Here is a 16,883-nt window from a genome sequence, read left to right as displayed (position 1 = left end):
ACGTCTATTACATTCCAGACGTGGTGTCTTGCCTTGGTGCTGAACTTCGTGAACGTGAGTTCTGAAAAAAAGTGAAGTCTCGCGAGAGTCTCGTACTTCAAAATGGCGGAAGAGGCGTAACCAAATTTGTTGTGTCTGTCCACGTTAACACTAATACCCATATATACAAGTTTTAACGTAATGTAATGTTTTGAAAGCTTTTATAGGAGTTCATAGGAAGATCCTAGCTAACCCAGAATGATATGAGCTCAGCACGAACTCGGTACGCGCACGGTAATCCGACACCGGACGAGATCAGAAACGCGTTCGGGAGGATGGCGACGGAGGCCCCGCCTAATGGCCGGCCCGCCACCGGTGGTACCTGGAGGCGGTTCCTGGTGCAGTTCCGCTATGACATGCGCTACAAAATGGTGTTTATCGTGACAGCGTTGTTTCTGGTGTGGGTAGCCTTACAGCACGGACCAAGGTAGGTATAGGGGGTGTTGACTTCAAATGTGATTACAGCCAACTTCAACAAATACACTGGCCTTGAGCAAGGAGGTTTAACCTCCTTGCCTTGAGTAAGCTAATTAAGTTGATGTTACAAAGCATTAGGCCCGGAGGGCTTGTTTTCTGCAATACTTAGTGTACTCGTACTTACTAGAAGAACTATTGTATTTCAGCTCACCAAATTGTTGTATGTTTTTTGTTTCTTCTGCAATGTCAAATATAATTTTTTTCAAAAACGAGCAATCATTGTTTTTGTTTACATCAAGCCTCAGATAGGCAAAATAACTATCTAAGCAGATGAAATTGCCAATTACGTTACATATAAATTAATATTTTGCCTACCACCTGCTTCTTGCCTACCGCTGCGTCACCGTGACTGCGTGACATCATCGCTATTGCTCCAGACCTCATAATAGGTCTACATGTATTGACTACATGTACATTGACTACATGTATTTTGAGCCCTCAAATTTCTGCCCATCAGTGATTGACGTTTGCCTACATTGTTCTATGATAAGTGATTTAATGTATCTGACCTTGATTCTCACCTAACGTTTCAGACCCAGAGTGCTGCATTACATGTGGAGTTACGGAGACCTGGTGGTCCTACCGGAGGATGAAGTGACGTCTCAAGGTGCTGTGTGTCTGGACGGGTCACCTCCAGGGTACTACTTAAGGAGAGGTGAGAAACTGACGTTTCAGGAAAGCAGTTAAGGTGTAAAGGCATGGCATTTTCTGCTCCAATCTCTGCTGATCTACCGCAAACCATAGAGACAATTGATTTACCTAGAGCAGATTTGGTCCACAAGCCTCCCTTTTTGCTGTAATATATCAGCTGTATGAAATCAATCCATCTCTGAGGTTACTAGTACTTGATTTTGCCCTGATCAACTCAAACATCAGGGCAAAATTATGTCATCTCAGAGATGGATTGACTTCATACAGCAGATATATTGCCCGTTTTAGTGAGCAGCAATTTTACACTTATCTAGTGTTGAATATTGGCATACCAGTCTTTAAGTTGAAGCAAATATACTATCTCACACGCACTTATTGACTTTGTGTGCAGGTACAGGCAAAGGCACTAAGAACTGGATAATCTACCTGGAAGGTGGAGGCTGGTGTTGGGACATCCCTGACTGCTACAGACGGAGCCACACAGACTATGGCTCATCCAAGTACTTCAAGTGGAGTTTCGGGTTTGATGGCTTCCTGTCCAACTCACCCTCAGTTAACCCTAACTTCTACAACTGGAACATGGCTATGTTGAAGTATTGTGACGGGGCTTCTTTTACAGGTAGGAATGTCCACTCACTCACTCACTCACTCACTCACTCACTCACTCACTCACTCACTCACTCACTCACTCACTCACTCACTCACTCACTCACTCACTCACTCACTCACTCACTCACTCAGTCACTCAGTCACTCACTCAGTCACTCACTCACTCACTCACTCACTCAGTCACTCACTCAGTCACTCACTCACTCACTCACTCACTCACTCACTCCCCCACTCACTCACTCACTCACTCCCCCACTCACTCACTCCCCCACTCACTCACTCACTCACTCACTCACTCACTCACTCACTCACTCACTCACTCACTCACTACGTGAGCTATGGGACTGACCATGATGATGATTATAGATCTCAACTTACCAAAGCTGTAAAGTTTATACCATCATACAAGGAACTGAATATGTGAACAATTAGATAGATAGCTTGGCTACAAAAATAGCACAGAGATAGCACATTTAGTCTTTACAAGTATACATGTGTCGTTGTATGAATAATCCCTGGCATGATACCCCCAGGTAACAGAACAGACGTGGTGGTCCACGAGGGTAAACAGCTGTACTTCCGTGGCAGACGAGTTCTGCGGGCGCTGCTGGACCACCTGATGGCCCATGGGCTGGACCAGGCACGCAGGGTCATCCTCAGTGGTGTCTCGGGTAGGCTTTATGAATATGAGTTTAATTTGCATTTTTATTATGAAAGTTCTTGGTCTGTGACAACTTGCAGCAAAGTGTGCAAACGTTGTCCTGTGTTGTTGCCCATCTGTTTCAAGGAGCAAGATTGACTTTGAGACTTTGGGAATTTCCTGTCTATTAAAGCAATATGCCCACTTTTATCTCACAGGCTTACAGAACATTGTCAAGCATTTTTGCTATTATGTTTTATCCTATCTGTTTTATTAAAATAATAAAAATATTTCAATGAAATATATGAAACAAGTATGAAATTGCCGTTATTTACTAGTATGGAATGATAGTAGTTTCTCATGAATTATGCAAATTAGGCCTACATTTGCATAATTTCTATCTATTGACATTCCTCTCTTCCTCAGTTACAAATGTCACATATTTGAATAGTCATATCATGGAACACAGCAGGTTTTTAAAATTGCCTCATTAATTATAATCTGATTTGCATAATTATCATCCAATCATACAAAGCATCACATAAGCTATCTACATACCAAAAATCATGACCATCCATCAAGCCCATCTCGAGTTATATTATTTTCTCATTAATTATGTAAATGAGGTTCTCATTTGCATAGCTGATATCTATTAATATTTCTCTCTTCCTCAGTTACATATGTCACATGTTTGCGAGTCCTATCATGGAAATTGATGAATGTATAAACTTTCCTCATTAATTATGCAAATTAGTTACTGATTAGTTACTGCATAATAAGTATCCAATCATGTACATCATCGCTCAAGCTATGTACATGCAAAAAATCATGACCTTCCATCAAGCCCTTCTTGAGTTATTCCCTTTCAAAGTCTGAAGCAAAACCTACCCCTGCAGTTCCAAAAAAGTTGCTAGGGGGCCCAAACCTATACCACTTACTCTCTGCCCAACGAGCTATCTACCACTCAAAAATCAGTTCCATAGCATGTCCACAACACGAGATATCAAAACAGGAAGTTCCGCTGCAGTACCGTAACAAGCCGATAGGGGGCCCAAAATCTAATCATTTTCAGGTTTCATCGAGACCTACCAACATACCAAATACCAAGACAATCCTTCCAAGAATTCTCGACTTATCGTGTTCACTAACAGACACACAGACATGCTTGGTATTCCCATGCTGTGGCACTGCATTAATGACTGTTCTTACTCATATAAGGCCGTGTATATCCAACTTTGGTCAAAATTTGTATGTTTCAGTCTTTTAATTGGTGTAAGGAGATATCTTTGTGGTTTGGTTTCACATGCTCCGAGTGGACTCTTCCAGGCTGGGAGTAGGTCAAAGTTGACGATTGTTTTCGTCTGTCAGCTGTTACGAGAGAACGAGCTGGTCAACTGTCTATTTTCTTTGCATGATTCTAAAGTAGACAGATGTGGCTTTCTGGTGCATAAGAATTTTGGGGGCTTGCAATTAAGGTGAATCCTTTTCTGAGCCCTTGTTTTAGTGCTTTAAAGCATTACTGCCTATATGGGCAAGTCTATCTCTTGTATCTGCCCTACAGCTGGCTGATAGCCAATTTGTCCCTGGCAGTATTGACTGACGTTTCCTGCCTGCCTCATGACCCCTCATGACCCCTCATGACCAACTTTGCCCCCCATCTACCCGTATCAATATCCCCTGAAACAATACAGCCCACACGTCGCAACCAGAACGCATAGTAAAGCATACAATTGAACACATTTTTACACTTTTCTCGTTAATTATGCAAAACACTTCGCCCAAAATCTAATCATCTTGAGATTTGCCACATACACACCGACACACCAACTACGACAACAAACCATCCAGGCGTTCTCGACTTATTCTGTTCACTAACAGACACACAGACAAGCACCATCGAATAACCTACTCGACGAAACCATTCGTCGCGAAGGTAATAAAACATGATAGAACGTTATACATAAATGCAACAAGGCAATACAATGGTCAGCCCGAACAACATTGTTGATCAATATCAGTAATGACATCTAACATACGTCAGTTCAACATTCTAACCAAAACTCTTCTGTGTCTGTCCCAGCTGGAGGGTTAGCTGTGATGCTGCATGCAGACTATGTGAAAACCAGACTGCCGGCACATGTGATATACCACGCACTTCCGGACGCTGGGTTCTTCCCCGACATGAGAAACATCACGGGACATGAACACATCCGTATACTCTACCAGCGATCCTTCAACATGCAACACTGTGCAGGTTTGTATGAGGAGTGTTGAGTTGTGTTTATGTATCAAACTGTATTTATGTAAACTGTCACACCTTTTTTACGGTTGTGTTCACATATTGCACAGCATTTAAGTTAAGGCTGTTGCACCTTTTTTAATGTCACATTATGTAATTCCTTTCTTGATTATCAAGTACTGATGGCAATGGAATGCTATCTACTAAAGTCAGCACTTTTACTACATCTGGTTTGGGCCATTGAAAGTTCAAATGCCTTTGTACTGACTGATTTGACACAGGTTATAGAGAACAAATGGTGATCAACAGTGAACAACACATTCTAAATCATCACAACACATACTGTGATGAACCAATTTGGTTGGAGCTATTAAAGATTGCTGTACTTTCAATCAGTTTTGACTCGTACACGTATCTAAACTGAGTTGTTGCTTCAGGTGGTGTAGACCTTTTTTGCTGTGTAATTCCTTTCTTGATTATCAAATTATAATGATTTGATTGCTCTACTTTCCAACAGTTTGAGTCCTGTTTGAACTCTGTTGTTGCTTTGTTGCTACAGGTGGTGTAGACAAAGACTGTATAAAAGACAAGACGGAGGAGACCCAATGGCAGTGCTACATGGCGCAGTACGCGTACAAGTACGTGCAGACCCCGATGTTCATCACCAACTCTGGCTACGACTACTGGTCCCTGTGGTTCATCTACCATCTCCGCTGTCATCCTGAACAGTGTCCAGAAAAACGGGACAAACTGGAGGGATACCATAAGAGAATCCTGTCAATCACGTACCAAGTGAGGAAGTCGGAAAAAGACGGAATTTTCCTGCCGTCGTGTTATATCCACTCCCTGACGTCATTTGGGTACACGTGGTCGGACTATGTTGTGTCTGGGACAAATCTCCGCGACGCTTTCTATAAGTGGTACTCAGGAAAAACCCCATCAGTAGTGGCCAATTATTTTGATGAGCCTTATCCAGAAAATCCCACTTGTCCATGGACCCTGGAGTTTTACAATAGGGTCACCCAGAGGCTGAAGGCATACGACTTCTTTGTGGATCCGGAGTAGTTTTTTTTGGGGGGGGTGGGGGGGTGGTTTCAAGCATATCATGCTCCAGGCAATTTGCATTTTCATGAAACCTTTACTGTTAGCTGTCACTGATCATGAAGGTTTCACAGACATGCAAATGGTTTCTTGGTACACTGTACATAAGTCATTAGTAGCATTGGTGAATGTGGAGCTATGGAGATTATGTTGGAAGTGATTTACTATTCCAAGCTATGGTGTATACATTTCATTGCTTGTAACAGTTGCAGTTGTAAAAAGCCTATGCATTATGGTGTATGGAAATTTGAATGGAAAATTATGTATATTTTGCTTGGGGATTATAGGTGATGACTTCAGAATGTACATCTAGTACATCGACCAAAATTATATTTATATATTTGTGCTTTTTGGGTTCTATTGTCATTTCTGTAGAACTATATATGTACTACTGGTGTCAGTTGCAGGTTTGTGCCTCTAACAAAATGGAGGTTGTATTTTACACATATCAATTCAAAAAATACCCTCAGGAGATTTAGATGGGAAAAGATTTTTTATAAAATAATGAAACATGTTCGATGCAATATGAGTTTGAGATGACTGATTTGTCATCATCAGCAGTCCTATAAATAACTAAGTTACAGAGTTCTGTTTCCACAATTCATCAAGAGTTTCAAGAAATTCCATATTCTCTCTCTAAATAGGATTAAAACTTTGGTTTGATGGAACAATTCCTATCTAATAAATCTTATACATGTATGACTAAGTCTATGTGACCATGTTCTGAACATCAAATTTAAAAACCATTAAGACTGTGTTCATTGTTGAAACATTTGTATTAGTTTCTGTTCCATTGTTCATATCGATATCTATCTTTGAAGAAAACCCCATACAAACCATGGGTGCCTCACCTTACAGTGGGGATAACTGGCGATCAATTTCAAGATAGTAGTACTCTACTGGCATAATGTATTTTAATGTGCTTTGTGAAAGTTCATATTGAATTTTGAATATCGTTCAGTTACCAGGGCTACCCCTTTATAATAACCTTCAGCTAGTTGAATAGCCCTGGCTGTACTTTTTTACAGCCAAATAGATAAATCATATCTACTGGCATAATTACTGCAATAATATTTCAAACAGCTAGTCGGCGCTTTTGCGCCATTGAAAATCGGCACATAGTCACGTCACTTTCAGAGGTTGCGACTCCATTTTGGCGAGAGAAAAGCAGATATCGACCAGACAACAGATAGTGCCCAAAATATACACGGTTATCTAACGTCATGTGAGTTGCTACTTATTGGCTTTCAGGAGTCTGAGCAAAACCATGTCATCAGCACCATGGCCATCACCCATCTTTCTGGTTCCATTTTTCATGGCATTCATCATAATGATGGTTTATATAACTTATTAGGACTCAAACCTGTCTATCTGAGATCCATACCCTACAACATCAACTGGTATTACTTCTCTCATATGCATGAAGACTGTAAAACAAACCTGAGGCCATATGGAAGAATTTGTAGTACAGCTGCAGTTTCAATTTATTTATTTTACCAGATGTCAAAGTGACATGTTTGCTTTTCAATGTGTGATGTAAGCTGGAGGGAAGACCCAAACATAAATCTAATAAAACATAGATACAAAGAAAGAAAGTAAATAACATAAAACCAACTTAAGTCTTCATAAAAAGAGCAGGAAATGATCTATTATCAACTTAAAATGACAATAATCTAAAATGAACTTCAACTTAATACATACAGAGTATAAAGGAAAGTGACTATGTACCACAGGTGGGCTACCAAACACCACAACAGACTTCACATTCAACCTTCTGATTGTTCAACTTACTAGTCTAGAGAATATTGCAACAACAAACAGTTGAAAAGCCTACAAACACACTACCCAACAATAGAAGGTCATTCTTATATTCTTTGCCTGTGTTTATTCATAGATTAGACAAATACATAATGTTTCGAACCCTGTTTCAACTGGTAATACTTCATAACTTGTAGATACATACAATTTCATATGACTTTCTACATCTGTTTGCACTGTATTCTGATGTCTTCCATCAATCCTTGGTCCCTTCCAAACAGTTTGGCCTCTTAACACGTTGAATTTTTCTATGCTTAAATAAAGCATATAACAGCCCGGATTGTGTTAAAGAGTACAAAATCTACTAGCTGTACCCGCTAGTCCCATAATTTTTGGAGAAGAATTGTTTAAAATGGGTACCTGTCTTGCTAACAAGACACTAGCCTCAATATACTGTTAGGCATTTTCTCTACTAATTCTAGGTAACCCAGAATACAACATAAATCAACATGTATTAGATCAACAGTGAGTAGATGGAAGAAAATGTTTCTTGTAACATTTTACACTCGTGTATGTATGTATGTTTTCCATAACATACTTCTAAGGCTCATGTAGATGTACATGTGCTACATGTACTTTTGAGGGGTTAGATTCTACAGAGTCCTAGCTTTTCTTAAATACAATATACATATGTAAATTGTAATTTCACATAAATGTTAACAAATTGTAACCCCTATTCAAATGGTTAGTACATGGACATTGCTGGTACTTGGTGCACAAATTTAAATAGTAAACCCTTCTACAATAAATTTGTAAAACAGAGTTTTTGTTTCAAACTTTTACACTGAAGTATAATCATAACACCTGAATGCCACCAGACTCTTCCAGAATGTGACAAATTTCTTACCAGTCATGATTTTACTGTATTCCTTTGGGCAGTGCTTAACAAATATCAAGTGTTTAAATTTACACATTAATGCACTTAAGCAAAAACATTTCTGAACATACATCTGTTATAACACTTACTAACTGTCTAACAGAGCTGTGGAGCTCTTTTGAGAAGCCACCCCTCCTCTCTAACCCCCATTAATACCCTCTGTACAAGCCTACACGAGTGAACAGTAACCAGCACAACTGTTGACAGCAGCAGAACCTGTATCAGTCAAGGACACGCCTTTAGGTTGGGAGTCGCTCTCCCAGAGTCCAGGCGTCTGGATGATTTTCTCCACGAGTTCCTCGAAGGCGCACTGGACGCCTTCTCTTGTCTTGGCGCTGGCCTCGATAAACAGCATCTGGTGCTTCCTGGCAAACTTCAGGCCTTCGTTCCTATCAACTTCTTTCTTGTCCTGAATGGAGGGGAAATATAATGGTCAGTTCCTCAGACTACCGACATTCTTCAACATAAACATAAAAACTAAAAGACCCTGGATTTTTTTCACAGCATAGGGGTTGAAATCACATTACATTGGGGGTCCAAATCACAGCATAGGAGGCTCTTTGCTCAGAGAACACTGAGACCCTTAAGTTCTTGTCAAACATTGTACCATGTCATAATGTTATGTCAACTAGTAGAAGTACTCTGACCACTTGAAAATGGAGGGTGTTATACTTCAGTACTTGCCTTGTCTATTTTGTTTCCCACTAGCATCTTGACAATGTCTTGTTTGGTGGAGAATGTTTCCAGTTCGCTCAGCCACTGTTCCAGTCTGTTGAAGGAGTTTCTACTGCTGACATCATAAACTGGAGAAACAAAACAAAATACATCTAGTTGTAACATTTGTATTACTTACTTACTTGTTACTTGTATCACAAGCTTTTAAACTGCCCCTACTGTGACAATGTGACCTGTTATAATGTATTATGCATATAATTTGGATACAATTTCAATAGTGTTTATCACTACACCACCAGTAAGTTGTCATGGTATGAAAAACAAGGTAGCTGCTAGTATTATTTACAAAAGTACAAAACGCTGCCATGACAGTGTCAAGAATTCTTAAAACATTTCAGGATTGTCTAATCCCAAGAATTGATCTCTACAGAAATCCAATTTCAATTACAACCATTTTCACACCTCCCTATTAAAAAAACAAAGCAACAGACTTAAGAAAGCATGACTTCCATTAGAGAGGCAATGAGTAGTATGGTAATGAGGTATCAGATATACAGAAGAAGTGGGTATCTACTGACCTAGAATAACCCCCTGGGCCCCTCTGTAGTAGCTTGGTGTGAGTGTGCGGAACCTTTCCTGGCCAGCTGTGTCCTGTAAACAAACAGAAATAGAAACACACGAACATCACAAACATGCTCAACTCAACAATGATAGGAATTGTACTGTTTACATTGCAGCAGAGCAACAGCATTGCAATGAAAATGATCCAAATTTTCATTGAGCATTTTTCATAGTGACCTTGCAATTGCTGGGAGTACTAGTATGAGATGGCCTAATTATATAAACAAATACACCTCCCCCCACTCAGACAACAGACTTAATTTGGCAATGGACAGCAGGTAGAGAGTACATATTGTAGATATAATACTCACCCAGATTGCTAATTTTGCCTTGTTTCCATCTACTGTAAGGGTTTTCACTTTGAAGTCAACACCTGCAATAAAGAAAAAAAATTGTTGGACATGTTATTACTTTTGTGCTACAGGGATAACTTGAAGCTCAACATGTACATTTTCATCTACTGTTCCTAAATTTTTTTCATTTATCAAATTTCACAAACTAACAGGTGTTTCATGCACATGTAACAACATCATATGGTAAGAATGTAAGATCATTCACTGTAATGTACTTTTGTATACAGATCACATGCACTGCAACAACATTGATGATTTTTTGATGCAGTGATAATCAAACTTGTTCGGGATAAACTTCAACAAGTTTCCATGATATGGTAGCAGCACTACAATATCATTCGCTGCCATATGCCACCCCTGATAGCGTCTTATTAATATGCAATTTATGTCAGAGACAGTAATTATACTAATAGCACTAGCAGCTGCTCACACAGTGATATGTACATGTATCATACATTGAATGTAGAATGATAACTTTATACTTTTTCTTCAATTATCCAGTGCCATGCACCATCAGATTGTGTCTCACCTATCGTTGCTGCTATCTCCGGATCAAATGTGTCGTCTGTGAACCTCAGCAACAAACTGGACAGAAAAACAACAGGCCAGTTGTTATAGAATAGTATGATACAAATTTATTATATATATATAGAAGCTAGGAACAGTGCTGAAGTTCTCAAATTATGTCCTAGATGTTTAGTTTCCAAGTGACTGTAATTTGATGCACTGCCCTTACCCCCAAAACCGAGCCATCAGAAAAAGTTAAGTTTAAAACACCCATAGCATCCCAACAATAGGTTTTGATAGACATTATTTCAAGTAAATATCATGAAAGAACAACAACTCTAGAATGTATTTCTGCTCAAGCCAGTTTGAGCATATGAAGTACTGTTAATCGTGCCAGTTATGGTTATTACGGTGAAAACATAACAGAGTTTTGAACGCCAAAACTGTGACGTTTGAACGGTTTCTGAAACCGGACATCAACCCACTAAAATTTGTTGACAACAAAAGTCTGATGAAATTAAATTCCGAAAGTGAAAAACACACTAACCTGGATTTTCCTACGCCACTTTCACCGATTATCAAAATCTTCAAGGTTGTCAGGACGTCGTCGTCCATCATTGTTGGTGTGTCGATGTAGAAAAGACGAGAATTTTCAGCAGAAACTGAAGCAAGACGTGTCAAAGTCTGACTCGGAACTCCCAAAATAATAATGGCGCAAGATCATGACGTAATCACAGACAACCCCATAGCATGTCGGGAAAAATATGAAACCTACAAAAATATCACACAAAATTGTAATTTCTTGTTATTTTAAATCTATTAATAAACATCATTTTAAACAAATATAGATATCAATGTGGTTACAAATGATTTTAAAAAGAAGAGGACCCAGGAACAGTTTTAGATACTGGCTTTCCATTGGTCAACTTTGACCTCAAGGTTACTGGCGCCGTTTTGAAAACCGAAAACAACGACTTCTGAAGGTAAAAACTGTGTTTCTGTGCGGGAAACCGCGTAAAGGTTTATCATTTCTATCTTTAAAAGTAGTTATAGAGTCATAGAAGAATAGTTTGTACTCTGCGTTTGTCGGAAATTGTTGTTGTTGTTGCAAACGTTGTGCTCGTTTAGGGCTGCTCGAAGTTGTGGGGAGGGGGGCGCCTATATGTATTTCAGCGAGGGAGAGAGCCTGACACAACAGACAACCTCTGTGTATTTTCCATAAATTTGTCAAATATCGAACTATTAGTTTAGCTGATTTTGAAAGGTAGCTGTATGGATGAAAAGAAGATTGAAATGTCACTGTGTAACTGTTCATGATAAATGTGTTATTTATCAAATAATTTGTGAAAATATTTTGTTGGATCAACAACTTGTACAAGAAAAAACAAAACAACCCGGGATCGCGGGACCAACTACATTTGTATATATAAATTAATTGACTTACATAATTTTGCACTATGCATACTCTGTGTGTGCGTATACCTATTTATCTATTTGATCTTCAAAATATCTGGGTAAACCCCTCAACAATTGACCTTATTGATTTCAAAGGGGGAACATTTTATGCAATGCAAGACTAGAAATTATAAACGTAGCAGTTTACTTTCTAGTACATATGTGGATTATTATTTTTCCTTATAATTTGACACGTTTGGAACACAATCTGTTTTCCTTGCTGTAGCCATGATGTTGGGAACAGAGCTGCAGAACCTAGACGGTAACCTGAAGCAGGTGCAGGAGACTCTGCTGAACAAGTGGACAGGAGAAGGGCTGACAAAGCACCTCGCACAGCAGAAACAGCAACATGCTGAGTGCATGGCGCAGGCCAGGGGTGAGCGAGTCATCCGTTCTTTCTTCTTCTTTCTTGCCTTATAATGCCCACGGTCTTGATAACGACCATTCTAGATAGCTGGCATGTTATTTTGGTATTCATGATCACATTTCCAATTACACTAGCCTGGGTCCGACGTCCCATCCATGTGCAAGCACGTCAAACCCCCACATATGCATGATGGGGAACAGAAGACGTTAAACTGGATAGTGAGTGAGTTTGGGTGCCATCCGATAGTAACAAGGCTCCTGCACTCACTTCCCTGAAAATAGGTGCCCTGTTAGTAATCAGATGGCAACCAGGTAACTATTGCATGTGTAGTGTTTGCTTATCGAAACTCTCAAGCTTCAGTTGCCATAACGTTAGCTCTTTCCTTACTCCAGCTGACATCTCCAAGTTGGAGGAAAGTGTAGACTCTTTTAGGAGGCAGGCAGAGAACAACAAAGAAGGTCAGTTTCTCTTACATTTCATACTTGTGGTGTAGGTAACATTTTATGTCTGAAACCAAGTTGACTCAGCTTTTAAGATACATTTATCTTTGGAAATAACCCTTTATACCTTTATACCATCTTCAGTCGAGGAAGGCAGCGCCTGTTGTGGACTGATCTATTCGCTTCCGCCGTGTTCGTGCATTAGCTCCTTCCAATGTCGATCTAGTTGATTCTTGAACTGGTTAACTGTTTCACTGGAGACTACACTCTCTGGTAGGGAGTTCCAAGTGTTTATTGTCCTTGCACTAAACACATGTGCTCTTGTTCTTGATTTGGCCAAGGGTACTTTAAGCTTGAGGCTGTGTCCTCTTGTTACTGCGTTCCCTGCACTTTCAAAGAAAATCTCTGGCTGTATTCTCTCCCTCCCAGTAACAATCTTGAAGACTTGTATCATATCGCCCCTCTTTCGTCTGTACTGGAGAGATGGCAAGCGGAGCCTCTTTAACCTCTCACTGTATGGCAGGTCTCTCAGCCCTTGCACAAGCTTGGTTGCTCTGCGCTGTACTTTCTCAAGTCTCTCTTGATCTAGGGCAAAGTGAGGTCCCCAAATGCAGTTACCATACTCGAGGTGGGGTCGTACCATAGTTTTGAAGAGGATGGGGATTGTGAGTTCATTTAAGTTGTAGAAAGTTCTCTTAATAAGACCCAGCAGTTGATTACCCTTGTTGGCCGCCCTAGCAGCAACTGCAACTGCTATAACAAACTGGGATGTTATAAATTGTTGCAAAGTAGATAAAGCTAGTTGAAAAATAAGCAGCCTTCGGAACCCCTGCTTCTCCTAATGGGCCAGTGAAGTCATGCTTGTCTCAAGCATTGATGTTTCTGACCTAGGGTGAAGAGATGCTGCTACAGTAATAATTAGTTCAGTGCTTTAATATAGGAGTGGCCCCCTATGCCCTTGCACTGAGGGAGTTCGTTAAAAAAAAAAAAAAAGTGTAATGGTGAATGGTGCTGATTGAGTGTGGTGATCACAAATGATAGCGTGGTGGCCCGTTACGCTAAAATTCACTGGCCAGAACCTTGGGCCCGGCAGCTCAGCAGAGTTAAAATGGGGTTACTTTTGTTCATGCTCTGTCAATGTCCTGTTGACTTGCAGCTATCCAGCAGCGGATAGACCAGATGCAGACTGCCCGGCAGGACATCGAGAAGGTCAAGATGCAGACTGAGGGGATGAGCAAACAGGAGGCGGAGCTTCGGGGGATGATTGGCACCTCCGTCCAGCAGATCGCAAAGGAAAAGGAGTGTAGGTTTTGTTCCTACAGTTTAACCTTCTCCCTGCTGACTAACTCTAACCAATAGGGAATTGGGTGCCAAATGGCTACTTCAGTGTGCAGTTTATCTTATGTCAGGATTTTCCCAAGCAAAACCAATGAGATTCCCATCAAGTTATGTCCCATTAAATGATTTGCTATCTTATGAACTTTCTTGTCACTAATTTACTGATTAGGCAAGGCAAAGAATCCCAATGCTAGTGGAGGCCAATTGCTGACCATGTACATGTAAAATTTGTATTGCTCAATTGCAGTGATACTAGCTCAAGACAAAGTCACCAAGCAGAAAATGGAAGAACTGCAGAAAGCTGTCGTTTTCTTTAAGGACAGACTGGGACTCAAATTCAGGAAGTTGGATGGTGAGCTTCTTCATTTTCAGCATCATACTTAGCATGCAAGATTCAATTCTGTACAAATAATCTCCAGTTTACATTTATCAACTTTTCTGTCTGTATTCCATGCATGCTTGTTTTTGCCATGTGGTGTACTGTGTTATGTGTACCTTTGTAGGATAGAATGCTTGTTGAATATGCATACTCCTCCCAACTTTATGAAAATGGCCCTGATGGCTGAATAGAGCAATTTCAAGTGTACATTAAGGCACAAACAAACATAATACCTGTACATTGATTGTAAATTGCAGGAGGAAGGCTACAGTTTTCCTTCACACTTATCGATGCAAAGGACCCAGACAGAGCCTTTGTCTTCACACTGAAGGTGGATAGCAAGTATGAAGGTTAGTGAGCAGAGATAGCACACATACATGTGGCTGTGTGCTTTTTAGTATATAGCTGTCAATAAGATTGTGTTTTTAAACTTGTCATACAATAGAAGACCATGGATTTTCTTCTGGAAAGCAAGGGGCCAGTTTCTGGCCTAAGCACATACGCAGGCATATTTTCTGTGTACTAATTCCACTCATTTCTGAACTCTCCAATTCTTTTTCTAAAATACATGAGATGAATTATAGTTTTTCAATCGTTAACAAGTCTTTATCTTTCTGTTCCACAGTGGTTGACTGTGACCCCAAGGTCAGTGACCTTGACGACCTGGTAGCCAAGTTGAATGCCACCAACAACTTGTCAGCGTTTGTCCAGACCATGAGAAAACGGTTCAAACAGCTGGTGTAGCCGGCATCTCTCCACTCTCTTCCTGTATTCTGGAGTACTTCTACAGATACTTGTCTCTTGCTGTAAATAGTGTAGAATTAGGCCTGATGTATTTAACTTTCACAGCTTATTGCTTCAAGGTGACACTTTTACACAGTTAATTTAGATTTAAGGATTGTAGTGGTAGGATGATGTGTGGAAATGTAAAAATTCAGGAATGATTAATTTTTTTCAACCCCATCCATCTAGTTCTGCCACTGAAAGTGATCATATTTTAGGATAAATAATACAAGTATTGCCAAGATAAGTAAAATCACGTCTCAACAGAAGAAACAAGAGAGTTATAGCTAGCTTTGCCTACTTGTTGTGCCGAGCTTATTTACCTTGCTCCAGTAAAGCCTTTGTTGACATTTTCACTGTACAGTCAAACCTGTCTATAGCGGTCACTCAAGGGACTGGCCAAAACTGGCCGCTAAGGACAGGTGGCCGCTATGGAGAAAATGTTGATTAATTGACCACGAGTGACACATGTTTTCAGTACCCACTGAGATACATTTATTCACCGTACAGTACACATGTAAACATTACATAGGTAAGTCACATTTTAGAAAGTCGATTGTTGTTCTTTTACTTCTATAATGGGCTTGAAAAAAGAATTATTGTATCTGCCAACTCCAAAATCCATGGCTTGCTCGAGCTTCATGTCTGAACAGACCAGCATCGCCATACACAACTCTTGATCCTTCGCGACTGCTTTGCTGCCGGCACACGCGTCACCAACGAGTTTTAATCATATGAAACAAAGTCCTTCGCAGCAAAATGCCCCCTAGTTAGTTAAGAACAAAATATATGTTGCTCAGTTGCCACTTACTGTTCGTTTTCGACTGTTTTCAAACATAAAATCGTGGCGACAATTTTCCTAATCTGTTGTTGTTTGCTTGTCATGATCGGCTTCTACCATTATGCTAATAGGGTAATGAGAGGACGGTCGCTCTTTTGAGGGCTTTTGTCTTTTCAGAAAATTGCAACAGCCCAAATTTTACAACATATTAATGTTATCCATATTTAGTTTGAAGCTTTTGGTTCAGTAATTATCCTCAGTGATAGTTTGCAGCAAAATAGATTTAACACACTATACCTCCGCAAGAGTGGTGTCTTCCGTTGACCTTTATGCTGCTCCGCCATTTTGAAAATCGTGTTTGGGGACATTTTCGGATGAATTCCCGGGGAAAACGGAAATATTGGGCCGACTTTGAAATAATTCGCGAACTTAGCGCATCAGATACATGTGCGGGTTGTATTTTACAAAAACTACCGTAATCTTTGTCCAGTCCAAATGCACAGAAATAGTCAAATATGCTACGATGTACAAACGCAAGCCATGTGAAGAAATACTTGACTTCGCGTCAAACCATGGATAATCTAACGAAGATAAAACATTCTTGTTTTCTTTATTATTATCCTGTCAAGTTGAGTTCACATAAACTTGATAACTGCATTAAAAAAATGAAGATTTTGAACCCAGCGTGCGGTGGCGATGCGGCTTCCACCGGCGCACATTGGCCATTATCGGC

General features: G+C 40.0%; 3 protein-coding genes across 4 annotated transcripts; 2 read left to right on the top strand and 1 right to left on the bottom strand.

Annotated features, from left to right (window-relative positions):
- Nucleotides 1–87: 87 nt before the first annotated feature.
- Nucleotides 88–6,526, top strand: LOC136446892 (uncharacterized). The gene is made up of 6 exons (XM_066445536.1): nucleotides 88–466; nucleotides 1,050–1,171; nucleotides 1,559–1,786; nucleotides 2,310–2,447; nucleotides 4,497–4,670; nucleotides 5,215–6,526. Exons 1-6 carry the CDS (start codon nucleotides 243–245, stop codon nucleotides 5,718–5,720), a joined length of 1,392 nt encoding a protein of 463 aa, XP_066301633.1. The 5' UTR covers nucleotides 88–242; the 3' UTR covers nucleotides 5,721–6,526.
- Nucleotides 6,527–7,228: 702 nt separating this feature from the next.
- Nucleotides 7,229–11,343, bottom strand: LOC136446893 (ras-related protein Rab-18-B-like). The gene is made up of 6 exons (XM_066445538.1): nucleotides 11,155–11,343; nucleotides 10,630–10,685; nucleotides 10,059–10,120; nucleotides 9,705–9,777; nucleotides 9,136–9,254; nucleotides 7,229–8,860 (listed from the first exon to the last, which is right to left on the bottom strand). The coding sequence occupies exons 1-6, from the start codon at nucleotides 11,223–11,225 to the stop codon at nucleotides 8,621–8,623; spliced, it is 621 nt and encodes a 206-aa protein (XP_066301635.1). The 5' UTR covers nucleotides 11,226–11,343; the 3' UTR covers nucleotides 7,229–8,620.
- Nucleotides 11,344–11,487: 144 nt separating this feature from the next.
- Nucleotides 11,488–15,467, top strand: LOC136447373 (kinetochore protein Spc25-like). Of its 2 annotated transcripts, none has more exons than XM_066446216.1 (7): nucleotides 11,488–11,590; nucleotides 12,289–12,438; nucleotides 12,822–12,887; nucleotides 14,026–14,172; nucleotides 14,455–14,559; nucleotides 14,844–14,936; nucleotides 15,212–15,466. In XM_066446216.1, exons 2-7 carry the CDS (start codon nucleotides 12,291–12,293, stop codon nucleotides 15,328–15,330), a joined length of 678 nt encoding a protein of 225 aa, XP_066302313.1. In that variant the 5' UTR covers nucleotides 11,488–11,590; nucleotides 12,289–12,290; the 3' UTR covers nucleotides 15,331–15,466. The 2 variants fall into 2 exon arrangements, with proteins under 2 accessions (XP_066302313.1, XP_066302314.1); XM_066446217.1 differs by lacking the exon at nucleotides 11,488–11,590 and adding an exon at nucleotides 11,848–11,871 and having other exon boundaries at nucleotides 15,212–15,467.
- Nucleotides 15,468–16,883: the final 1,416 nt, after the last annotated feature.

The sequence above is a fragment of the Branchiostoma lanceolatum genome, chromosome 13 (genome assembly GCF_035083965.1).
Source record: "Branchiostoma lanceolatum isolate klBraLanc5 chromosome 13, klBraLanc5.hap2, whole genome shotgun sequence".
NCBI classification, from domain to species: Eukaryota; Metazoa; Chordata; class Leptocardii; order Amphioxiformes; family Branchiostomatidae; genus Branchiostoma; species Branchiostoma lanceolatum.
This window is presented reverse-complemented; position numbering and strand designations above follow the sequence as displayed.